Below are 25,673 nucleotides of genomic sequence, written 5' to 3'. Positions count from 1 at the left end.
TCAATGCTCTTACTGAGGGAAGGTGGTTGTTGGCCAAGATCTCGTGATACATGGCCCCATCCATCCTCCCCTCAATACGGTGCAGTCGTCTTGTCCCCTTTGCAGAAAAGCATCCCCAAAGAATGATGTTTCCACCTCCATGCTTCACGGTTGGGATGGTGTTCTTGGGGTTGTACTCATCCTTCTTCTTCCTCCAAACACGGCGAGTGGAGTTTAGACCAAAAAGCTCTATTTTTGTCTCATCTGACCACATGACCTTCTCCCATTCCTCCTCTGGATCATCCAGATGGTCATTGGCAAACTTCAGACGGGCCTGGACATGCGCTGGCTTGAGCAGGGGGACCTTGCGTGCGCTGCAGGATTTTAATCCATGACGGCGTAGTGTGTTACTAATGGTTTTCTTTGAGGCTGTGGTCCCAGCTCTCTTCAGGTCATTGACCAGGTCCTGCCATGTAGTTCTGGGCTGATCCCTCACCTTCCTCATGATCATTGATGCCCCACGAGGTGAGATCTTGCATGGAGCCCCAGACCGAGGGTGATTGACCGTCATCTTGAACTTCTTCCATTTTCTAATAATTGCGCTAACAGTTGTTGCCTTCTCACCAAGCTTCTTGCCTATTGTCCTGTAGCCCATCCCAGCCTTGTGCAGGACTACAATTTTATCCCTGATGTCCTTACACAGCTCTCTGGTCTTGGCCATTTTGGAGAGGTTGGAGTCTGTTTGATTGAGTGTGTGGACAGGTGTCTTTTATACAGGTAACGAGTTCAAACAGGTGCAGTTAATACAGGTAATGAGTGGAGAACAGGAGGGCTTCTTAAAGAAAAACTAACAGGTCTGTGAGAGCCGGAATTCTTACTGGTTGGTAGGTGATCAAATACTTACGTCATGCAATAAAATGCAAATTAATTACTTATAAATCATACAATGTGATTTTCTGGATTTTTGTTTTAGATTCCGTCTCTCACAGTTGAAGTGTACCTATGTAAAAAATTACAGACCTCTACATGCTTTGTAAGTAGGAAAACCTGCAAAATCGGCAGTGTATCAAATACTTGTTCTCCCCACTGTACATGCCTGGGATCAAGCTACTGACTGGGATCAGACTACTGGTAATATCGGATTAGCAACTATACAACATCCATATGCCAGAAATGTTAATGCAACCCAGAGAGGAAAGCTCTTGTATTAGAGGAAATGTCCCCTTAGCTCTGGCTGCCCTCTAGCCTAAATACATTTCCATCAGATGCTTTGCCCCAAAGTCAGAGGCAGTCAAGAGGGAGAGACTATTGACGACATAGCTGAGCGATAAACATTAGAGGAGAGATATTACAAGCGCAAAGATATTACAGGCAGACTGCCAAGACAACACTCTTAGAGTAAGACAGTGATTTGGTGTGTGTATTGTTTAGCTGGATGTTTATGTGTCCGTGGTCAGTGAGTGTCCTGTTCCTCCTATTCATTGGTTGCTCCTCCGTCACTCGGTCGCGTCGGTGCCATTGTTATCAACGCTCTAAAGACACCGCAGCCATATTGATGCTCAAAGGTAGAACGGGGACTAATGACTTTGAACCAGGGCTAATGACTGTGTCATCTAAATTACATAGTTGGGGCTTGGGAGACGATGACATTGCTAAAGTTGGCACATATTTAGTAAGGAACAACTTTGCCATTATCATCATGTTGTCAAATTTACTTTAGACAAATGGCAATGTTGTCATTAGCTAGCAAAATTAGTCAAAAATTGCTAGCTAAAATCTGGAGGTCTCCCCTCAATCTTAGCTAGCTAGCTAATGTTATACTGCATCTAAAGTCAATCTGGCGACATCAAAATTGTGACAAAAGATTTTCCAACTAATTATTTGCCATATTTTTTCAAGCCACAGTAATAAACTTTAAACCAAATCTTCATCAGCACCCAATGAGGATATATTGAGTAGAATGCTCAGTTTGGGCATCACTCATAAAACGAATGTTCAAAACAATATTGTGACGTAACGTGCAACCCATGAATAGGTGCCTTGTCACAGTGTGTGTGTGTGTGAGTGTTTTTGGTAATAGAATTTCAAGGCACAAGGCAATGTTTCTTAAATTTACAGAAGGCAGAAACATTTTTCCTAAACTAAATATAAGTGTTGATATTAGTTGGCAGGGGTCTTTACTTCAACATGATTGTGTTTTTATGTATTTCTAATACCTTTTAAGACTTTTTCTGGTAGATGTTTTGTAAGAATCCCTTTCCATCTGTTTGACAAGAAATCAAAGCCTTTGTTTATTCCAAATTTTTGGGATGGAAAATGGTTGAAAAATGTATATATGCTTTAATTTCTATAAGAAATATAAAGAGACTCTTAGCTTCATTTGACACCACATTTGACATGCTCCTATGAATTTCACGTTGGTGCTCATGGGGCTTTTTACATAAACATTTATAAATAGGACTGTTAAACTAGGCGGTGACATCATCATTTCCAGATTGACAATCTGTTGTAAACGGAAATGTGGGTTAATCTGCAAATTTGGGTTTAATCTGCAAATTTGGGTTGCAGAATCAAAAAATGTGTCTCTCTTAATGTCACCACCCCTTCCTCCCTGTCCAGCAGAATCTTCCACTAGGATAGTAATAGACAGAGGTATTTATGCCCAACAGCTGCCTGACACTGGTCCCTTGGCCTGTATAAGCCCCTGAGCCCTCTGCGGAAGGCTCAACCCAGCCCCATAAACATGTCTAAACCACAGACACACCGACCAAGACAAGCCCTGAAACGGAGCCGCACGCCCCGTCCAAGATGTAAGGTAATCTCTCACTGCCACATGCAAGGACGTAGAGGAGGAATTCTGTAAGGCTCAGATCACAACCCAGAGCGAGCTATAATAATCTGATTATGGTGGTTGTAAACATGTGTGTGTCCACAGGGTGACAAATGAAAACATACACCAGGAGAGAGCGAGCTAAAACAAATCCAGGAAGGGAAGGTTCTTGTCCCCTCACTGTGAGGGAAAAGGATCATGTATTTTCATTCACCCTAGGGGTTGGCCTGTAGCCGACTATATAGGGGCTGCTTAGAATCAAACAAAAACAAACCAACAAGATTCATAAAACCCAAACCAGTCCTGAATTCATCATCACTGTTAAAGATTTTGTTGCCAAAAAGCAACAATTTGTGAGCATGCATCTTCTGATCTCCTCTGTCCCACGTCCCTTAATCTGCTCAGAGCTGCTGTTACCGCTCAATGAAAGGTCAGAAACCAGAGAGTGGCTAAACCTACCTCTCCCTAACAGTATTAAACACTCAGTCACACTGAACAGCCTACTACATGAAAACACGTAATGTAGTTCTGTAACATGTTAACATTCATAACAAAATCCCACACAGTCAGGTAACTTTTCAAATCTACAAAAAGACACCACACCTGCCTACAGTACAACATGAGACAATATGCATTCATATGCACCAGAAACATTGTCCTCAACCACATACATACTGTGCCTTCCCTGTCTCCTCACCCGAACTACAGTGGGGAAAAAAAGTATTTAGTCAGCCACCAATTGTGCAAGTTCTCTCACTTAAAAAGATGAGAGAGGCCTGTAATTTTCATCATAGGTACACATCAACTATGACAGACAAAATGAGAAAAGAAATTCCAGAAAATCACATTGTAGGATTTTTAATGCATTTATTTGCAAATTATGGTGGAAAATAAGTATTTGGTCAATAACAAAAAAGTTTCTCAATACTTTGTTATATACCCTTTGTTGGCAATGACACAGGTCAAACGTTTTCTGTAAGTCTTCACAAGGTTTTCACACACTGTTGCTGGTATTTTGGCCCATTCCTCCATGCAGATCTCCTCTAGAGCAGTGATGTTTTGGGGCTGTCGCTGGGCAACACGGATTTTCAACTCCCCTCCAAAGATTTTCTATGGGGTTGAGATCTGGAGACTGGCTAGGCCACTCCAGGACCTTGAAATGCTTCTTACGAAGCCACTCCTTCGTTGCCCGGGCGGTGTGTTTGGGATCATTGTCATGCTGAAAGACCCAGCCACGTTTCATCTTCAATGCCCTTGCTGATGGAAGGAGGTTTTCACTCAAAATCTCACGATACATGGCCCCATTCATTCTTTCCTTTACACGGATCAGTCGTCCTGGTCCCTTTGCAGAAAAACAGCCCCAAAGCATGATGTTTCCACCCCCATGCTTCACAGTAGGTATGGTGTTCTTTGGATGCAACTCAGCATTCTTTGTACTCCAAACACGACGAGTTGAGTTTTTACCAAAAAGTTATATTTTGGTTTCATCTGACCATATGACATTCTCCCAATCCTCTTCTGGATCATCCAAATGCACTCTAGCAAACTTCAGACGGGCCTGGACATGTACTGGCTTAAGCAGGGGGACACAGCAGGATTTGAGTCCCTGGCGGCGTAGTGTGTTACTGATGGTAGGCTTTGTTACTTTGGTCCCAGCTCTCTGCAGGTCATTCACTAGGTCCCCCCGTGTGGTTCTGGGATTTTTGCTCACCGTTCTTGTGATCATTTTGACCCCACGGGGTGAGATCTTGCGTGGAGCCCCAGATCGAGGGAGATTATCAGTGGTGTTGTATGTCTTCCATTTCCTAATAATTGCTCCCACAGTCGATTTCTTCAAACCAAGCTGCTTACCTATTGCAGATTCAGTCTTCCCAGCCTGGTGCAGGTCTACAATTTTGTTTCTGGTGTCCTTTGACAGCTCTTTGGTCTTGGCCATAGTGGAGTTTGGAGTGTGACTGTTTGAGGTTGTGGACAGGTGTATTTTATACTGATAACAAGTTCAAACAGGTGCCATTAATACAGGAAACGAGGGGAGGACAGAGGAGCCTCTTAAAGAAGAAGTTGCAGGTCTGTGAGAGCCAGAAATCTTGCTTGTTTGTAGGTGACCAAATACTTATTTTCCACCATAATTTGCAAATAAATTCATTAAAAATCCTACAATGTGATTTTCTGGATTTTTTTTTCTCAATTTGTCTGTCATAGTTGACGTGTACCTATGATGAAAATTACAGGCATCTCTCATCTTTTTAAGTGGGAGAACTTGCACAATTGGTGGCTGACTAAATACTTTTTTTCCCCACTGTACACTCATTCACCAACAAAAAATCAACAGCCCACCAAACTCTTAAACTTGCGCAAACACATAACTCCTTAAAAACATACAATCACACTCTCCAGCTTCCCAAAATGATTCCTAGACAGCTCTGGATGCCTTTTGCTATTTTAAGCAGCAGCACATAAGGGCAGTCAGAGTCAAAGCTGGAAAGGACAGGACAGGACAGTGGCAGGACAGCGGCAGCGGCAGCGCCCACCTCCCAGTCAGGCTCCAGTCAGTCCCGTGCTACAGCTATAGCCCTGTCTGTCCGTCCGTCCGTCTGTTCACCTTAGCCGCCCTCCGTGGCACCTGTGCCTTCCTGTTCTCTTTCTTCTGTGGCTGCGGCCCGGGACGGACCCTCTGGTGGAGCCAGGCCTTGTCCTTGGTCGCACTGACCAGGCTGTGCAGCACCATGCTGAAGAACCTCTTCATAGAGCTGGAGGGAGAGGATTTTCACAGACAGACAGGAGGGCAGGCAGGGCTGAGAGTCTCACTCACTGCTTGTCTGTTTGTGTGCGCGTGTCTCCAAGTGTGTGTGTGACACCAGGCGGTAGAAGGGTAAGGGTGGGGTGTCAGTGAGTGAACGTGAGGAAGGTAGCCAGGGTGGGGGTGTGTGTGCTGGTAAATGCAGCCAGAGCCAGGCCCAGGGTCAGGCCAGGGGTGACATCATGAGGCCACCCCTCTTCAGAATTAGATTACCAAGGAACAGGGACAGCTGTGAGGCAGAGAGAGATAAGAGGCGCCTGGTGACACTAAGCAGACCAGAATGTCACTGTGACAGGGCACCTATAGGAGGAACAGGACACAAACTGACCACGGGCACATAAACATCCAGCTAAACAACACACAGACACACACACTTACTGTTCAAACTACAGGTGTAGGATCTTAATTTGATCACCCTGTTGTTGCAGGACATTTCCAGGAAATACAAACTTGTAGTGTATTCAAGATTTTAAAAGGCCTCTAAAGTTTGTAATTTTTACTTTAAAATGTCAGACTGGATTGGTCCTAAATAAAAATGTATCAACCCCAACAAAAATGTATATGAATTGTAATCCATAAAATAAATCACATTTCCTGTTGCTGCAGGATTATTTACTGCTGTGAGAAACAGATTAAGTTAAGATCCCACATCTGTACCATTCAAAACAGAAACAACCTAGCAACACACACAACTAAAGCCTGCTGATAGGAGAAATAACATTCAGAGAGGCTGATAGGAAATTATTCCATTGTAGAAAACAAATGATGCCATCCCATCTCATGTGGTCTTCCTATTTTCCCATTCACTTGATTTTCTGAGGAGTGGCGAGATGGATCTGTGCTGACTGATTCCAATGAAGCCCAAATCTAACGGTTGTGCCAGCAACACCCCGAGCCTTGTCAATAATACATCTGAGGACACAAAGCAGGCGCTGTCGCAGTGGGCCTGGAGCTGGGCTAACTGGTGAGCCACTGCCTGGAAAGAGAGCCCTGTGACATATAGTTTACCTTGTTACTCAGACCTCATCTACCAGGCAGACAGAGAGAGAGACAGTCCTCTCTCTCTCTCTGTGTGTGTGTGTGTACAACCCCCCTATATCCACTTCTGACTCAGAAGCAGTCCTATGGGGCAAGATGTTTATAAACAAATTGTATTTTAAGCTCCCTTTAAAAGGAATACCCCTGAGGCATCGAACGAACCACATTAACATTTACATTTTAGTCATTTAGCAGACGCTCTTATCCAGAGCGACTTACAGTTAGTGAATACATTTTTTTTTTTTTTATACTGGCCCCCCGTGGGAATCGAACCCACAACCCTGGCGTTGCAAACGCCATGCTCTATCAACTGAGCAACAGGAATACAAATCTTTAAAGAGATTTTCAGATACAGTATCTCTTAATCAGTGAATGGATTTGCAACGTGTCTGTTGGGTGGAAGACATAATGTGCCTCCCAAGTGGTACCATATTCCCTATATAGTGCACTACTTTTAACCAGGGCCCATACTTCCAGGACAGACAACAGAGATAAGAAACCAGAATGCAGGTTTCAGAGCCAGACACACTGTTGACCGACCCGGACCAACCGACACCTGATTTAGTGTCCTGGCTGGCTGGCTCCCCTGTGCAGCACAGAACAGTCAATAAAGTGTCCATAGCAACCACTGTGTCCGGGGAAACGCGCTTGCCTGGCACCCCTAAAAGAGCTACAGTCCTGTTCTTCCAGAGATTGTGGAAGTTAAACACAGGACATGGCTGTAAACACTGCTCTCCATCCTTAAGTCTATTCAATGGAGCTGACAGCCTCCCATTCACACTGCTGACATACATGCCCAGTGGGTTAGTACATAGACAGGGGACTGGGGTGAGTGTTTACCATAAAGGCAAGAGGTTGAATGGGAGGTTTCGTTTTCCCTGTATGTTTTGGTTCAGATTTATAGCTTTCTCTGAGATGTGATGGGACCCTGTCAGTTCAGGAAGTAAACTGAAATTCCAATTCAAAATCCAATTTTCCTCTGTTGGAATGGGAATTTCACTTTACTTCCCTGAACTGACTGAATTGAAACGTAATTGACCCTAACACAGAGAGACACATCAATACAAATGGCACATGGCATGGCGGGATTCAAAACAACAACAGCAGCTTGACTACACAGTGATGTCAGGCTTCACTTACACTAATGAGAGCTGAGGAGGATGATACATTTTTTAGACTGTACCCTGATATGACCAAGGAGGAGGAGGAGGAGGAGGAGGAGGACTCTCACTATAACAACAACAGTAAGTCAGTAAATTAAACAGGCTAAGTCTTTGTAAGCCTAAAACTAGCTACTGGTCAAGTCATGAGATGGGAGAGTACAAAATGGCTCACAATCAATATCAGTCAGTTAACTCCACTTGGTCCGAGCCAAGTGAATAGAGGGCTCTGAATTTGATCTTTGGCTCGTAAAACCTGGCGTACTAGACTATATGCTAATTAATGTGATGTTCCATTCATTAGCATTCCACACTGCCCTTTCCCACCTGGACAAGAGGAACACCTATGTGAGAATGCTATTCATTGACTACAGCTCAGCGTTCAACACCATAGTGCCCTCAAAGCTCATCACTAAGCTAAGGAGCCTGGGACTAAACACCTCCCTCTGCAACTGGATCCTGGACTTCCTGACGGGCCACCCCCAGGTGGTAAGGGTAGGTAACAACACATCTGCCACGCTGATCCTCAACACTGGGGCCCCTCAGGGGTGCGTGCTCAGTCCCCTCCTGTACTCCCTGTTCACCTATGACTACATGGCCAGGCACGACTCCAACAGCATCATTAAGTTTGCCGACGACACAACAGTGGTAGGCCTGATCACCAACAGCGATGAGACAGCCTATATGGAGGAGGTCAGAGACCTGGCCATGTGGTGCCAGGATAACAACCTCTCCCTCAACGTGATCAAGATAAAGGAGATGATTGTGGACTACAGGAAGAAGAAAAAAAGAGGACTGAGCACGCCCCCATTCTCATCAACAGGGCTGTAGTGGAACAGGTTGAGAGCTTCAAGTTCCTTGGTGTCCACATCACCAACAAACTATCATGGTCCAAACACACCAAGACAGTCATGAAGAGGGCACGACAAAGCCTATTCCCCCTCAGGAGACTGAAAAGATTTGGCATGGGTCCTCAGATCCTCAAAAAGTTATACAGCTGCACCATCGAGATCATCCTGACTGGTTGCATCACCGCCTGGTATGGCAACTGCTCGGCCTCCGACCGCAAGGCACTACAGAGGGTAGTGCGTACGGCCCAATACATCACTGGGGCCAAGCTTCCTGACATTTTTTTTATTTTACCTTTATTTAACCAGGTAAGCCAGTTGAGAACAAGGACCTCTATACCAGGCGGTGCCAGAGGAAGGCCCTAAAAATTGTCAAAGACTCCATCCACCCTAGTCATAGACTGTTCTCTCTGCTACCGCACGGCAAGCGGTACCGGAGCACCAAGTCTATGTCCAAAAGGCTTCTTAACAGCTTCTACCCCCAAGCCATAAGACTCCTGAACAGCTAATCATGGCTACCCTGGCTATTTGCATTGCTCCCCATTTTTTTACGCTGCTGCTACTCTGTTTATTATCTATGCATAGTCACTTTAACTCTACTCACATGTACATATTACCTCAATTACCTCAACTAATCGGTGCCCCCACACATCTGTACCGGTACCCCATGTATATAGCCTCCCTACTGTTAGTTTCTTATACTGCTGCTCTTTAATTATTTGCTATTTTCTATTTTCTACTTAACACTTTTTTTCTTTTTTTTTCTTAAAAACGGCATTGTTGGTTAAGGGCTTGTAAGTAAGCATTTCACTGTAAGGTCTAAACCTGTTGTATTCGGCGCATGTGGCAAATAAAATTTAATTTTATTTGAATAAAGCAGTTATGAATTTCTTAACTTTCAACCCACTGCACTGCCTCGCTAATTATAGAAGTCAAAAATAGGACAATGAGCAAAAGCCAGTTAACAGGCATGAGGAGATCCATGTTGGAGCCGGGTGTGTGTGTACTTTCCTACACTGACATCAGCTACTGGTGGACTGACACTGACAGGGAGGTTACAGGTCATCGTGAATGTGCGTCACTTGGTGGGTGACCACCAGTATTGCCGGGCACTGTTGTGTGGGGATCTTCCATAGGCTACCCTAAATATCTGCTTCATATTCATCTCTCTCTCTCGTTGATGCGAGTACTGTAGCTCACCCACCACTCAATTTTGCACTCAAAATCCATATCTAAATTCTATTAATCTTAACATCGTTTTTGTTGTTGTTGTTTTTTTATACAGGAGCTCATTTGCTCGAAGCTATCCACAGGCATCTATTCATTCTATCCACAATATCTATTTCCAAGACTTCTAAAACTATCCGATTTTTTTAAATTTACTTACCGGCATCATGACTGCAGTCAGTCAAGTAATATGTTTATCCCAGCCAATCTCTTGGAGAAACACTCTCTCTCTGGTCCAAATAACTGGTCGGTATGGTAGAGTGCGTCCCTCTGCAGAATCTGATTTAATGGTCCTAAAGTAACGATACTTGGTCCCACAGCGATGCAGACATAACTAGACGCTGAGGGCGAAGTAGGTCACGGCACCCAATAGTCACAGAACATCACACAGCGTAGTTGGGAGGCATGTTGTTTCAGTGAATTTGCTGCTGAGCTTTACGCTGTAATGACAGCGACTGAAAGTTCACGCCACAAATAATTCGCCGATTGCCTTTAGAGGGTTCGACCGCCCGCGCGCTCGAATAAATAGGATAATCCAAGGACAGGACAAGTCCGCTAAAATGCTGTTTTAGCAAAGATGCCTGCTCTTATATGGTTATCCGTGAGATAGTACAGAAAATGTTTTACCCAAACGCTCTGAAGTATGCTTCATATCAAGAAAACAACGTGACGTCAAATCCATTCCAACCGCAACAATGTTACTTTGACTTTCAAGCCTATGACGGTCGGTGCAAAATCTATGTAGTTATTATCAGCCCCTGGTCTCGTCCTCGTTTATTTGACAAGCTAAATCAAAATAGAACAGCGAACTGTTTTTAATTCACAAGATAATGCAACTCACTTTCCAACGGCAGCTACAAACGTCATGACAGGCATGTTTCACATAGAGGAAACACTCCGACTGTAGTTCTACTGTTCTATTTTCTGATAATTATATTCTTACCTAGAACTATATTCAAAATAATACTGATCAATCTAATAAAATATGCTACCAGAGCATTCTTCCTACTGTCCAGTTGTTTTAACACATCTAAGCCAAGTTTGTTCTCATGAGAGCTGTTTCAAAAGGATGATGCAGTTTTAAATGGAACGTCAGTGTCATCTTGTGCCCATACTGTGAAATTAGTTGCTGGAGTTGTATCTAAACACGGTTAGTTGCAAGGGAGGGGAAACAATTGATTGGATCGTTCAGGTCTGACAAAAAAAGAAACATGGATTCATCAAATGAATTGTATTAACTTAATTTATTTATTGAGGTTTTCTAATGTGTGTAGGCCTACATATTGTAGTGGTGGTGCTCATAATCCAAAACATGATCACGTAACACTCTTATTTACTGCACAAAAACTTACTTAAATAAAATTAAGGTATTTACTCTGAAATTACATGGTAAATTGTAATACCACGGTAATAGTCATTAAAATAAAGTAATCCCGACTTGGTACCAGGCAGCTACCCAAATATGTTGAGATAAGTTATAATTCATTTCTACCACACAATTTCGTTGAAAATACCAGGTAAATACAGTATTTATGCATATTTGTGCTCATCCTTGATGATAATTTTTGGGAAAAAAACTAACAAAGGCTGTTAAACAGACAAATAGATTGTAGCCTTTGCACAACTCATACATGCTCATACCACTAACAAGGAACAATTTTAAACATCTTGCTTTAATGAATCACTACAGTAGTTGAGGAAAACAGCAGCGCTAACAACTCTGAGATGAATCTCTAGCTGGTCTTTTCACATTGTTTACTTTGATCAAATTAAATGTTACTATTTAAACTGGTAAGCAATAACTATTTTTTTCCTTTCTTGAGTATATTTTTTCATTATTTGAGTATAATCAAAAACTTTTCTTATAGTAGTCAGTTTCTTTGTTGAGTAAATCTTGACAATACCGCTCATCTTCTTACTGAATGCAGCAATTTTGTCCATTAGCATCTTTGAAGCGGAGACGCATCTTGGGCTTGTAGTTTTCGAGGTACATTAGTTGTTTCGAGTTGAAGGCTCCACGTCTCTTTCTGAGAGAAGAAACATGGACAAAATGACGGCATTTTGATGGCAACCATTTTGATGATTTCTGATAGTTTTGATGACTTGGCATTTTGATGGCATTTTAAATTGAAAGACGTATTCAGGAATCACCTCATCATAACTTACAGTCCCAGTCAAAAGTTTGGACACACCTACTCATTCAAGGGTTTTTCTTTATTTTTACTATTTTCTACATTGTAGAATAATAGTGAAGACATCAAACTATGAAATAACATATGGAATCATGTAATAACCAAAAAAGTGTTAAACAAATCAAAATATATTTTGACCGGTGGAAATCTGTCCTTTTGTCTGATGAGTCCAAATTTGAGATTTTTGGTTCCAACCGCGGTGTCTTTGTGAGACACAGAGTAGGTGAACGGATGATCTCCGCATGTGTGGTTCTCACCGTGAAGCATGGAGGAGGACGTGTGATGGTGTGGGAGTGCTTTGCTGGTGACACTGTCAGTGATTTATTTAGAATTCAAGGCACACTTAACCAGCATGGCTACCACAGCATTCTGCAGCGATACGCCATCCCATCTGGTTTGCGCTTAGTGGGACTATCATTTGTTTTTCAACAGGACAATGACCCAACACATCTCCAGGCTGTGTAAGGGCTATTTGACCAAGAAGGAGAGTGATGGAGTGCTGCATCAGATGACCTGGCCTCCACAATCACCCGACCTCAACCCAATTGAGATGGTTTGGGATGAGTTGGACCGCAGAGTGTAGGAAAAGCAGCCAACAAGTGCTCAGCATATGTGGGAACTCCTTCAAGACTGTTGGAAAAGCATTCCAGGTGAAGCTGGTTGAGAGAGTGCCAAGAGTGTGCAAAGCTGTCATCGAGGCAAAGGGTGGCTACTATGAAGAATCTAAACTCTAAAATATATTTTGATTTGTTTAACTATTTTTTGGTTACTACATGATTCCATATATGTTATTTCATAGTTTTGATGTCATCCCTATTATTCTACAATGTAGAAAATAGTAAAAATAAAGAAAAACCCTTGAATGAGTAGGTGTGTCCCAACTTTTGACTGGTACTGTATATCATCTTCCCTTTTTAAATCACAGTAGCAAGAAGATTTGATCATTCATGCAAATTATTATTCATTTGTTAGTATTCATGAAAATGGTTGAAATATCAAAATATGATCAATGGAGAGAACTTGCAGGCAGCAGGTAGTTTACCGGTTAAAAGCGTTGCGCCAGTAACCGAAAGGTTGCTGGTACAAAGCCCCGAGCCAACTAGGTGAAAAACCTGTCGATGTGCCCTTGAGCCAGGCACTTAACCCTAATTGCTCCAGGGTCGCCGTCAATAATGGCTGATCCCTGGCCGTGACCCCACTCTCCGAAGGTGTCTCAGGGAGAATGGGATATACATAAAAACTAATTTCCAATTCACACATGCGTATAATACACACTTGAACATGTGTGAAATAGAACAAATTATAAGCACCCACCAAATTATTATTTAGTATTATTATATAACTTACTGTCTTATAAAGTGAACAGCATCTTCATACTCCATCCCACACTCAATCAACGCCAACGCTACCAGGACTGGGGCTCTGGGGAGAAATGATATCAATCATATCAAGTGTACTGTAGAGATGGAAAAGTTGGTGTAATATAAAATATCCCTCCTTCACTAAATAACCACATTCACTACACACTGCTTTGAGTTGGTGGCTAGCAGACATTCGAAGGAAGGAGAAGGTACAGTATGTAGACAACTTACCGACCCAACCCTGCCACACAATGCACTGCAATGCAACAACCGGGTTCATCTCTGAATTTACACTTCAGGAGGTTGAGCCAGTCATCAACGACTTGTTCAGGGGGTGAAGAACCATCGTCAAAGGGCCAATCCTGTTTAGAGAGAACATATGCTTGGTATTAGGCTCTGTAAAAGGATTAATTGATTAGGTAGGGTAATTGATAGGCCCAATGCTTTCATGCTACCTCCATCATTAGGAAAAGGACAGGCCTAGATGTCATGCAGATACAACTACAATTGGACCAGGAATGCCTGAATCAACTCCAACCAAATTTGAAGGTCTCTAACAGGTTAAGATAGTGGCAGAACAGAACGGTTGTCTCACCACAACAGTGATGCCTTCCTGCTCCACAGGGGTTTTGTCGTAAGTGGCATCACACACTCTGACCAGTGTCTGCACCCCAAAAGCCTTCAGATCCTATAATAGATAAGTGATTTTAGTTCAGTAAGTAATCATTCAACACACTTTCTGTTTTTCAGTTAATTCCAAATCTGGTTTAACATATAAGAACTCTATAAACCAAATAACACAATGCTTTATTTAAATGCAAAGCATAGGGGACATGTATTTGTAGGAGTCAATGATACTGTACCTCTATAAACTTCACCAGCTGGGTGTTGGTGGGATTGTGGGTGATCAGAAACTTCATACAGTCATGGGAGATCTCAACAGGGGCGGGGCGATTCATCTTGACAGACAGATGGAGAAGGCAGTCTTCCAGTAGAGGGTGTACAGTACAGTAGTAGAGAAAAGTACTCCAAAATGGGAGCTAGATTGGGTATAACGGTAGTTATTGAAAGATATAGGCTATGGAGAATGGGGAAAAAGTAAATAAAAAGTGGAATATGAAAAGGAAACTAAAGAAAAGGGGTATCCCTTTAGATTTTAAATCCCAACTAGCCCATTCAGGAATTATTTAGTGGTTGTTTAGTGGCCGGATTAGCTCAATCCAAGCCATATACTTGGAGAAATATCAGCCTCTCTCTCTCCAGGAGTACTGGTCGACTTCTGATGGGGTATTTCTTCATATGTTTGGCTGCAGGCTGCTCACAGGTGCTGATGCTGTGCTTGGCAGAAGTCTCCACAGTGCCGCACCCTCACAAACGCCATAAATGTGCTGCCTGAAAACATATAGTTCACAGGAAGATAACAGTCACTGGGAGGAATGGTTTTATCAGCAACACAGCCCAATTAACATGTAATAGACTAGCTGCAGTTAGAACAAAGTAGGATAGGATACAGCACTGGACCATTTCATGTATGTCACGTTGTATTACCTGTCTCATGTAATTTTGATTTGCGATAATGAAATAAGCCTAACGTTGAATAACACTGAGAAAATCAATGAGTGAAACAAACCAACCGTTGTGTGCTGAGTAACGTTGCGTTCATCCAGCGTGCACAAGGCGGTGTGGCAACTCTGCACACCATTGATTCTTCTCTCTACAGTGGCACAGCCTAGGGGTCCTGCTGCTCAAAATGAGCTCCTGACCTGTAAAAGAAAGCATTAGGCTAAATCATAGCTTATACATTAAAGCCACGTTTAGGAACAATGCTGTGTAGCCTAAACGTACTGCAGTAACAATTGAATATAAATATTTTACATTCCATTAATGTTTCATTCAGCTCATAGAAGAGGAACAATACAATTTATTTACAAACATTACAGCTCTCTCTCTCTCTCTCTTTGTCCCTCTATCACTGTCTGTCTCTCTCTGGCAAGAATAATTCAATACAGTAAATGTAATGATTACATGATGCAATAATATCCATATACGTAGCTATTGCAAAAGCACTTGCATTTAGCCACCATGGGTAGCTAGTTATTAGCTTACTAGAGGTTAATCTAATAAATTAGCCATTTGCCATAGCTAGCGACAGTATTTGGGAGTCAAGCTAGGTTAGCTAGCACGTTAGCAACGCAGCAGATCAAACTAGCTAGCTAACGTTGGCTAGCTACATAAATACATTCCGGCAAAACAATAACAAGAGGACATGAAGTATGTGTAGGTAACTAGTTAGTTACTTACAAAAAGCTGTTGATTGACGTCTTCAATGAAAATTCGATGAAAGACTGGTTGACAAAAGCAACATATCCGTTTGTTGACAGCAGTGCTAAAAAGCTTTAGCTTGCTAGCTGCTTGGTATTATACCACGTGACATACGTGACGTCAACGTGTGTGCTGGAAAAAAATACAGTGAGCATTTTCATTCAGGTTCTCAACACTAGAGGGAGTCACACAGTAATTTGGAGAAAGAATACAACATTGTTTTTTGGATTATTTCATGTTAATTCAATGATAGACCTTGATGGTGATAGAGGATATTGAATGTTTGCCCAATTCTGACGGCAAAGACACTATACAAAGAAACCCTGCCTTGACAAGAAATCTAGTAGATGCATTTACATTTACGTCAATTTACATGAATTGCCATAGAGGTTATTCAGTCATCATTCTGTGTTATGCAATTTTAGCAGCGGGGACTGGAGGGAGGAGCTATAGGAGGAAGGCATTGTAATGGCTGGAATAGAATGAAGGAACGGAGTCAAACGTGGTTTCCATATGTTTGATGTGTTTGATAACGTTCCATTTATTTCATTCCAGCCATTACAATGAGCCCGTCCTCCTATAGCTTCTCCCACCAGCCTCCACTGAATCTTAGGCTACATAAAGTAACTACAGTTATAAGTATTAACATAGATACCACATGTGTGAAATGCTACTATTACACTTACTGCTTACAGTAGGCCTATGATGCTCTCATAACTCAAAGCCATACTCTCTCTCTCTCTCTCTCTCTCTCTCTCTCTCTCTCAATTCAATTTCAATTCAATTCAATTCAATTTAAGGGCTTTATTGGCATGGGAAACGTGTGTTAACATTGCCAAAGCAAGTGAAGTAGATAGTAAACAAAAGTGAAATAAACAATAAATATTAACAGTAAACATTACACTCAGAAGTTTCAAAAGAATAAAGACATTTCAAATGTCATATTATGTATATATACAGTGTTGTAACAATGTGCAAATAGTTAAAGTACAAATGGGAAAATAAATAAACATAAATATGGGTTGTATTTACAATGGTGTTTGTTCTTCACTGGTTGCCATTTTCTTGTGGCAACAGGTCACAAATCTTGCAGCTGTGATGGCACACTGTGGTTTTTCACCCAGTAGATAAGGGAGTTTATCAAAATTGGGTTTGTTTTTAAATTCTTTGTGGATCGCTGTAATCTGAGGGAAATATGTGTCTCTAATATGGTCATACATTTGGCAGGAGGTTAGGAAGTGCAGCTCAGTTTCCACCTAATTTTGTGGGCAGTGTGCACATAGCCTGTCTTCTCTTGAGAGCCAGGTCTGCCTACGGCGGCCTTTCTCAATAGCAAGGCTATGCTCACTGAGTCTGTACATAGTCAAAGCTTTCCTTCTCTCTCTCTCTCTCTCTCTTGCGCTCTCTCAAATCAAATCAAATCAAATTGTATTTGTTACATGCGCCGAATACAACAGGTGTAGACCTTACAGTGAAATGCTTACTTACAAGCCCTTAACCAACAATGCAGTTTTAAGAAAAATAAGTGTTAAGTAAAAAATAGATATGCATAATTTAAAAAAAAATAGTTATATAGATATATATATATATATATATATATATATATATATATATATAGAGGTGAAAGCATTGGAAATGCTTTTGGCGGTTAATCTGCTTCTGTTTTGTGGGTGGCACTGTGTGCTGTTTTCGATGGATGGGTCCTGGCCTCTCGGGGCCTTAGGGATACGGAGGGACGTGGGTGGGATGCTGATCACTGGGATGACGGCTCAACTTGGGATGGGGAGGGGCTTTAGCGGGGGAATTAGTGGAGAACAATTGAAGGGTTACTCCGTAGCAATGCAAATATCACGGTACAGCTATATGGACACTCAATCATTACGCTATTTTTTACAAACATATATAATGATAAATAGACTTGAAACTTGTATCTCATTATGGTGTATGGTGAAATAAGTATAGCCAGTTATAATTGTAATGGCTTAGCTGATAATAACAAAAGAAGAACAATATTTACATGGCTCAAAGAGAAGGAATATAATATCTATTGTATACAGGAAACTCATTCAACAATTCGAGATGAAGTAGCGTGGAAAAAGAATGGGGGGAATATACTTCTCCCATGGGCAAAGAAATTCAAAAGGGGTGATGATATTAATTAATAGTAATTTCGATCCGAATGTGCAAATTGTACAAATAGATACACAAGGTAGATGGATTATTTTAAATATGTTATTGGACCATAAACAGATATGGCTCATTAACCTTTACGGACCAAATAATGATGATCCACAATTCTTTGACAATATATATAATAAATTATCAAGCCTGCAAGCAACTCAAGACAATATTATTATGGTGGGGGATTATAATACTGTTTTAAATAGCTCAATGGACCGTAAAGGAAATCACACCACAAACAATCACCCACATGCTCTTAAGGAAATTGTGAATGTCATGGATACATTAGAACTAGTAGATATATGGAGGCTTAAATATACTGATCTAGTGAGATATACATGGCGGAGACTGAATCAAGCTAGTCGTCTTGACTTCTTTCTTATCTCATTCTCGTTGGCACCAAAAGTAAAAAAAAGTGTTGATAGGGGACAGAATGCGGTCGGACCATCATATAATAGGCATATACATTACTCTTACTGAATTTCCACGTGGGGCGAGGATATTGGAAATTTAATCAAAGCCTATTGGATGATAATTTATTTATAATTAGAACAAAGGAATTTATAACTGAGTTTTTCCAACATAACATAGGTACAGCGAATCCCCTTATTGTATGGGACACCTTTAAATGTGCCTTTAGAGGCCATGCAATTCAGTACTCATCTCGAAAACAAAAGCAATTTAGGTCAAAAGAGTTTATACTAAGAAAGGAAATAGAAAATCTAACAGAACAGATAGATGGCAATAAAAACTGTAACATAGAGGCTCAGAATAAATTAGAGGAAAAACAAAAAGAAATTGAGAAACTTATTCAAGAAAGATCAAGTGTAATATATTATAAAAAATAAAGCAAACTGGATGGAATATGGGGGAAAATGCACAAAATTCTTTTTAATCTTCAACATAGGAATGCTACCAAAAAGAACTTAATGAAACTGGTTACAATTGACGGAGTCACCCATAATTCACCAAATGATATTTTGAAGGAAGAAACAAAGTACTTTAAGCATATGTTTTCTTTTCAGTCGCCTCCATCTCCTCTAACTGAAGCTAATTGTAGAGATTTTTTTTCTATTGATAATGTCAAATTAACAGCCACACAGAAAGACTCATGTGAAGGTGAAATTACAGAGGAGGAACTTCTGGATGCAATTAAAGACTTTACGTCTGGGAAAACTCCAGGGTTGGATGGCATACCAGTCGAGGTATACCAAACCTTTTTTGATATACTAAGAGGACCGTTATTAGCATGTTTTAACCACTCCTATGTAAATGGTAGATTATCTGACACTCAAGAAGAAGGTCTGATCTCATTATTACTGAAACAGGATACAAGTGGAAAATATAAAGATCCAGTCCATTTACAAAATTGGAGGCCCCTTACACTTCAGTGTTGTGATGCAAAAATCCTAGCAAAATGTATAGCGCATAGAATTAAAAAGGTATTGTCGGATATTATTCATTCTAATCAGACAGGTTTTTTACATGGAAGATACATTGGAGATAATATAAGGCAAGTATTGGAAACAATACTATGGAAAATATATGAAACCAGACCTGCTATTCATAGCAGACTTCGAAAAGGCATTTGATAAAGTTCGACTGGGGTTTATATATAAATGCCTGGAGCATTTCAATTTTGGAGAATCTCTTATAAAATGGGTCAAAATCATGTATAGTAACCCTAGGTGTAAAATAGTAAATAATGGCTATTTCTCAGAAAGTTTTAAACTGTCAAGAGGAGTGAAACAAGGTTGTCCACTATCGGCATATCTATTTATTGTGGCCATCGAGATGTTAGCTATTAAAATCAGATCCAATAATAATATCAGAGGATTAGAAATACAGGGCTTAAAAACAAAGGTGTCATTGTACGCTGATGATTCATGTTTTCTTTTAAATCCACAACTAGAATCCCTCCACAGCCTCATAGAGGATCTAGATACATTTTCTAACCTCTCTGGATTACAACCAAATTATGACAAATGTACTATATTACGTATTGGATCACTAAAAAATACAATTTTTACATTACCATGTAGTTTACCAATAAAATGGTCTGATGGTGATGTGGATATATTCGGAATACATATCCCAAAGGAAATAAATGATCTCACTTCAATACATTTTAATAGAAAGTTAGCAAAAATAGATAAGATCTTACTACCATGGAAAGGAAAAATCACCCTGATTAACTCTTTAGTATTATCCCAGTTTACCTATTTGCTTATGGTCTTGCCTACGCCTAGCGAACAGTTTTTTAAATTATATGAGAAAAAAATATTCAATTTTATTTGGAACGGCAAGCCAGACAAAATTAAAAGAGCATATTTATATAATGAATATGAATTCGGAGGACAGAAATTATTAAATATTAAAGCATTAGACCTATCACTAAAAGCTTCAGTCATACAAAAGTTATACTTAAATCCGAACTGGTTCTCAAGCAAATTAGTAAGATTGTCTCACCCAATGTTCAAGAAAGGCCTTTTTCCCTTTATTCAGATTACAACCTCTCACTTTCAGTTATTTGAAAAGGAAATAATCTCCCAAATGTCACTATTTCTAAAACAAGCCATAGAAAGTTGGTTGCAATTTCAATTTAATCCTCCAGAAACGACAGAACAAATAATGCAACAAATATTGTGGTTAAATTCAAATATACTAATTGACAAAAAACCTTTATTTTTTGACAGAATGTTTAAAAAATGTATAATCTTCGTAAATGATATCATCGGTAGGACTGGTGGAGTTATGACACACATGCAGCTAACAAAAACATATGGAAATGTCTGCTCTACCCAAAATTACAACCAAATAATTGCAGCCTTACCGCAAAAGTGGAAGAGGAAAGTGGAAGGGGGAGAAAGTAAGGAACTTGTCTGTCGGCCTTGCATTAAAGAACTTAATTGGTTAAGGAAAACTGTGATAAATAAAAAAGTATATCAGTTCCACTTAAGGACCAAAGGATTGACAGCCGTCCCATATAGATTGCAAAATAGTTGGGAAGAGATCTTTGACGTACCGATCCCATGGCATAGTGTTTATGAACTGACACGCAAAACGACACCGGATTCAAAAATTAGAATCTTTCAATTTAAATTATTATACAAAATTCTTGCTACCAATAGAATGTTATTTATATGGGGGATACAATCTTCCCAGCTCTGCAGATTTTGCTGTGAAGAGACAGAATCATTAGATCATTTGTTTTGGTTCTGTCCATTTGTAGCTTGTTTTTGGACACAGGTCCAGGAATGGCTAAAGGATTGCAATATTTACCTGGAGCTAACCTTGCAGATAGCATTACTGGGTGATCTGAAAAGTCATAGTCAATCAATCAATAACATAATAATACTTTTAGCAAAAATGTTTATTTTTATTTCACAATCTGTAGAAGCAATGAGAATAGAAAGGTTCAGAACTTTTGTAAAACATCACAGTACGGTTGAAATATATATGGCAAATAGAAATCCTATATGGATGGTGTTAAGAGATAGATGGGAGGTATTGAATAGAGTTGAAGGATGGGACTAATAACAAATAACAACAAATAATAACAAAGATAGCTAATAATGTAAGCATACTGTGTCCATAATAAGTATATAGGTTGTATGTTGGGAGCTTTTGGGAAAGAGCACAGTTAGAAAGATATGGCATATAGAAGCAAACCGGATGGACATCATGAAAATGATCGGAGAGGTTGAGAGTAGAAGAAGTTCAGGAGCAAAAATAAATAAATTAAAAAAAATATATATATATATATATAATAGAATTATTGTAAAATTAACTCTGTCCATAAGGTGTAGATAGTAAGTATAGACCGGAAGTAGAGGCCTGGGCATTGTTGTTCACTAATTTACTCCAAGTAGGGAAAGGATGGTGGGGTTGAAAAGTAATAAAGGGGAGTATATATATATATAAAAAGAAAAAAAAAACATGGGGGATTGGAAGTGATGCAGACAATTACATTGATAGAAGATACAATCTATCTGCAATATTAAGCTGATCCATTCCCCCCGAAAAAAAATAAAAATAAATAAAAATAAAAATAAAAAATACTAATAAAATAGATAAGTAAAAAATAAGAAATAACTATAAATTATAATTAATAATTAATAATTAAAGAGCAGCAGTAAAATAACAGTAGTGAGGCTATATACAGGGGTTACCGGTACAGAGTCAATGTGCGGGGGCACAGGTTAGTCGAGGTAATTGAGGTAATATGTACAAGTTGGTAGAGTTAAAGTGACTATGAATAGATAACAAACAGAGAGTGGCAGCAGCGTAAAAGAGGGGGTGGGTGGGGGGGTATACCAGGCAGTGATGCAACCAGTCAGGATGCTCTCGATGGTGCAGCTGTATAACTTTTTGAGGATCTGAGGACCCATGCCAAATCTTTTCAGTCTCCTGAGGGGGAATAGGCTTTGTCATGCCCTCTTCACGACTGTCTTGGTATGTTTGGACCATGATAGTTTGTTGGTGATGTGGACACCAAGGAACTTGAAGCTCTCAACCTGCTCCACTACAGCCCCATCGATGAGAATGGGGGCATGCTCGTTCCTCCTTTTCCTGTAGTCCACAATCATCTCCTTTGTCTTGATCACATTGAGGGAGAGGTTGTTATCTTGATCAGGCCTACCACTGTTGTGTAGTCAGCAAACTTAATGATGGTGTTGGAGTTTGCCTGGCCATGCTGTCATGGGTGAACGGGGAGTACAGGAGGGGACTGAGCACGCACCCCTGTTGAGGATCAGCGTGGCAGACGTGTTGTTACCTACCCTTACCACCTGGGGGCGGCCCGTCAGGAAATCCAGGATCCAGTTGCAGAGGGAGGTGTTTAGTCCCAGGGTCCTTAGCTTAGTGATGAGCTTTGAGGGCACTATGGTGTTGAACGCTGAGCTGTAGTCAATGAATAGCATTCTCACGTAGGTGTTCCTTTTGTCCAGGTGGGAAAGGGCAGTGTGGAGTGCAATAGAGATTGCATCATCTGTGGATATGTTGGGGCAGTATGCAAATTGGAGTAGGTCTAGGGTTTCCCTCTCTCTCTCTGAGGTAGTGGGCTTGGACTGACAGGTCTGTTCTTGTGTGGTTTCCTTGAGTCCTCATGAATAGATAAACACACACCCACACACCCTTTGTTTAGCAGTTAGAAAAACGACACCACTGCCAATAGTATACAGTAGTTTACTAGTCTGGTAGGCTAGGCTGTTTGCGCTCTGTAGTTTTCCATGTGACACAGACAGGCTAGGCCCATGAACAGGTTGGACAGGATTTCCGAGATGGGAGAGACAGATACCTGAGGGTAGTTTCCTGCTGTGTTTGTTCCGCTGGAATACTTACATTTTTCAGATCCCAGTTCATATCCCAAGTAAGGTAAGTTTCAGCCTACTTTAATGAAGGCATGTCTTAACTATATTGTCTTAGGGAAATGAGGAGAAATGAACTTAAAATTCAGAGACCTGGGGGTACGATAGGCCTGTCACAGTAGACGCTCTGTACAATAGAGCCACTCCTGTTTCCATACCTGCTGTCTCCCTAATACTGCATGTTTATTATCTCTACACATTAGGTGTTCTATACTCAAGGTGCTTAACATGTCTTTAATAATAATAATAATACATTTTATTTGACATACGCCTTTTAGGACACTTAAAGACACCTTACATTAAATGTACATCAAATCAATCACAGTCTGTTTGTTCAGTGAATGTTGCTTTAGACTAATGTTGCTTAGAGACCCGTGATGTGTTGTGAATGTAGTGATGACACACTTTTGCTTTCTACCAACATAGCATTACCTCTGTACACATTTAAATGACTATTTACTGGCAAGTACTGTTGTTGCAAAGACTTCAGTAATAATTAATCAATAAATCAAATACAATTATGATCTGCAATACTGAATACTTGTCAAATACAGGCCTACGCTCTAACAGTAAATATATAATTAATAGTCTGAGTGGTTTCGGGAGGCATAAAAATACAATGGTATCATTTTACATGATGACATCATTACTGACATTATGGAAAAGTAGGTCTTCCATTTTTTTTTCTTCCGTAAGGCCTACAGTTTCTAAATTGATTGCTGTGCTTCGAAGCGCTAAAAGCCTTTAGAGCGGATAAATCCTATGAGAAGGTAGATTAGTTTAATCTCCATGGACTAATTAAAGAGGACGTAACACAAAAACAGATACACATGCTGTAGGCCATTTAGGTCTTGTTAGATTCATGATCGATGAAATGATGAGTCAAGAATTCAATTATCTAACTTCTCTTCATCGAAAGTGCTCTGATTTTACAATAAATCGACTTCCTCTATTTTAAATAAATTAGGTGTGGTTTCTTCATGGAGATTTTAGTGTTGGATTTAGTAACCTCAATGCCTACACTGCTTTGTACTCACAGAGTAGCAAGCGAGAACTAATGCAATCACTCAGAAAATAATGCATTTAACTGCACTGAAAAGGATGGAAGATTGGCTGTGTCAGTGTCCTTATGGTCAGGTTTAGTCTATGTATTTATTTAATTGATTACAGACTAGTTGTAACCCTGTGTGTGACCATTTTGCCTTGTGACTGACTTCTGACTCTCTTTGTGTTTAGGGTGCCAGTGTTGACAGGCCGCAGGGATGAACTGGTCAGCACTAGAGAGCCTCCTCAGCGGGGTCAACAAGTACTCCACTGTGTTTGGCCGTGTGTGGCTGTCCATGGTGTTTGTGTTCCGTATCATGGTGTTTGTGGTTGCCGCCCAGCGCGTGTGGGGAGACGAGAGCAAGGACTTTGTGTGCAACACCAGGCAGCCCGGCTGCACCAACGTCTGTTACGACAGCATCTTCCCCATCTCACACATCCGCCTGTGGGCCCTCCAGTTAATCTTCGTCACCTGTCCATCTCTCATGGTCGTGGCTCACGTCAAGTACCGCGAGGGGAAGGATTCAAAGTACGCTTCTCAGCACAAGGGCTCTCACCTGTATGCCAACCCGGGGAAGAAACGTGGAGGCCTGTGGTGGACCTACCTGGTCAGCCTGATCTTCAAGGCCGGGGTTGATGCAGCCTTCCTCTACATTCTCTACTATATCTACAAAGGCTATGACATGCCACGTCTCTCGAAGTGTGCCCTCGAACCTTGCCCCAACACAGTGGACTGCTACATATCCAGGCCCACAGAGAAGAAGATCTTCACCATCTTCATGGTGGTCTCCTCAGCCGTCTGCATCTTCATGTGCATCCTGGAGATGTTCTATCTGGTGGGCAAGCGGTTACAGAAGGTGCTCAAAGTACAGCAGGCCAACGAGAGACTTCTCTTCGCTGAGTGCCATGAGGTCACCAACATCGCTCCGCCGAGGTCATCATATATCAGGGTAGATCCAACTATTGGGAGCCAAGAGAACATCAGCAGACAGAAGAAGACAGAGGAGGCTGCTGCCACAAGCCTGTAGCCCTGATCTGTTTGATTTTGGTGCATATTAGACTGAAACATTTCAGAAGTTTACATACACTTAGGTTGGAGTAATTAAAACTTGTTTTTCAACCACTCCACAAATTACTTGTTAACAAACTATAGTTTTGGCAAGTCGGTTAGGACATCTACTTTGTGCATGACACAAGCAATTTTTCCAACAATTGTTTACAGACAGATTATTTCACTTATAATTCACTGTATCACAATTCCAGTGGGTCAGAAGTTTACATACACTAAGTTGACTGTGCCTTTAAACAGCTTGGAAAAATCC

At 40.8% G+C, this 25,673-nt stretch overlaps 3 protein-coding genes across 11 annotated transcripts in view; 1 reads left to right on the top strand and 2 right to left on the bottom strand.

Moving 5' to 3' along the window:
• LOC121544729 (apoptosis-stimulating of p53 protein 1) overlaps nucleotides 1-10,901 on the bottom strand; it is a 63,317-nt gene extending 52,416 nt beyond the window's left edge. For 4 of the 9 annotated variants that reach the window (XM_041854826.2, XM_041854824.1, XM_041854823.1 and 1 more), the window contains exon 1: nucleotides 5,412-5,736. In XM_041854826.2, the coding sequence (XP_041710760.1) occupies nucleotides 5,412-5,555 (144 nt within the window). In that variant the 5' untranslated portion in view covers nucleotides 5,556-5,736. The other 5 variants (XM_041854821.1, XM_041854822.2, XM_041854827.1 and 2 more) reach the window with 4 other exon arrangements.
• A 206-nt stretch (nucleotides 10,902-11,107) lies between these two features.
• Nucleotides 11,108-15,874, bottom strand: LOC121544319 (protein tyrosine phosphatase type IVA 2). Its single transcript, XM_041854238.1, has 7 exons — nucleotides 15,737-15,874; nucleotides 15,070-15,198; nucleotides 14,299-14,827; nucleotides 14,031-14,123; nucleotides 13,667-13,797; nucleotides 13,422-13,496; nucleotides 11,108-11,909 (listed from the first exon to the last, which is right to left on the bottom strand). Exons 3-7 carry the CDS (start codon nucleotides 14,392-14,394, stop codon nucleotides 11,798-11,800), a joined length of 507 nt encoding a protein of 168 aa, XP_041710172.1. The 5' UTR covers nucleotides 14,395-14,827; nucleotides 15,070-15,198; nucleotides 15,737-15,874; the 3' UTR covers nucleotides 11,108-11,797.
• A 7,320-nt stretch (nucleotides 15,875-23,194) lies between these two features.
• LOC121544318 (gap junction beta-4 protein-like) lies at nucleotides 23,195-25,462 on the top strand. Its single transcript, XM_041854237.1, has 2 exons — nucleotides 23,195-23,314; nucleotides 24,544-25,462. The coding sequence occupies exon 2, from the start codon at nucleotides 24,570-24,572 to the stop codon at nucleotides 25,377-25,379; it is 810 nt and encodes a 269-aa protein (XP_041710171.1). The 5' UTR covers nucleotides 23,195-23,314; nucleotides 24,544-24,569; the 3' UTR covers nucleotides 25,380-25,462.
• Nucleotides 25,463-25,673: the final 211 nt, after the last annotated feature.

The sequence above is a fragment of the Coregonus clupeaformis genome, chromosome 29, assembly GCF_020615455.1.
Source record: "Coregonus clupeaformis isolate EN_2021a chromosome 29, ASM2061545v1, whole genome shotgun sequence".
NCBI lineage: Eukaryota > Metazoa > Chordata > Actinopteri > Salmoniformes > Salmonidae > Coregonus > Coregonus clupeaformis.
This window is presented reverse-complemented; position numbering and strand designations above follow the sequence as displayed.

What these genes read in the sequence shown, in the direction of transcription:
- LOC121544319 (XM_041854238.1), bottom strand. Translation starts at nt 14,394, where the DNA reads ATGAATCGCCCCGCCCCTGTTGAGATCTCCCATGACTGTATGAAGTTT. An exon ending in TGTGTGGCAGGGTTGGGTCG is followed by an intron (nt 13,497 to 13,666) that starts GTAAGTTGTCTA and finishes ATTTCTCCCCAG; the next exon opens with AGCCCCAGTCCTGGTAGCGT. An exon ending in GCTGTTCACTTTATAAGACA is followed by an intron (nt 11,910 to 13,421) that starts GTAAGTTATATA and finishes TTCTTCTCTCAG; the next exon opens with AAAGAGACGTGGAGCCTTCA.
- LOC121544318 (XM_041854237.1), top strand. Translation starts at nt 24,570, where the DNA reads ATGAACTGGTCAGCACTAGAGAGCCTCCTCAGCGGGGTCAACAAGTAC.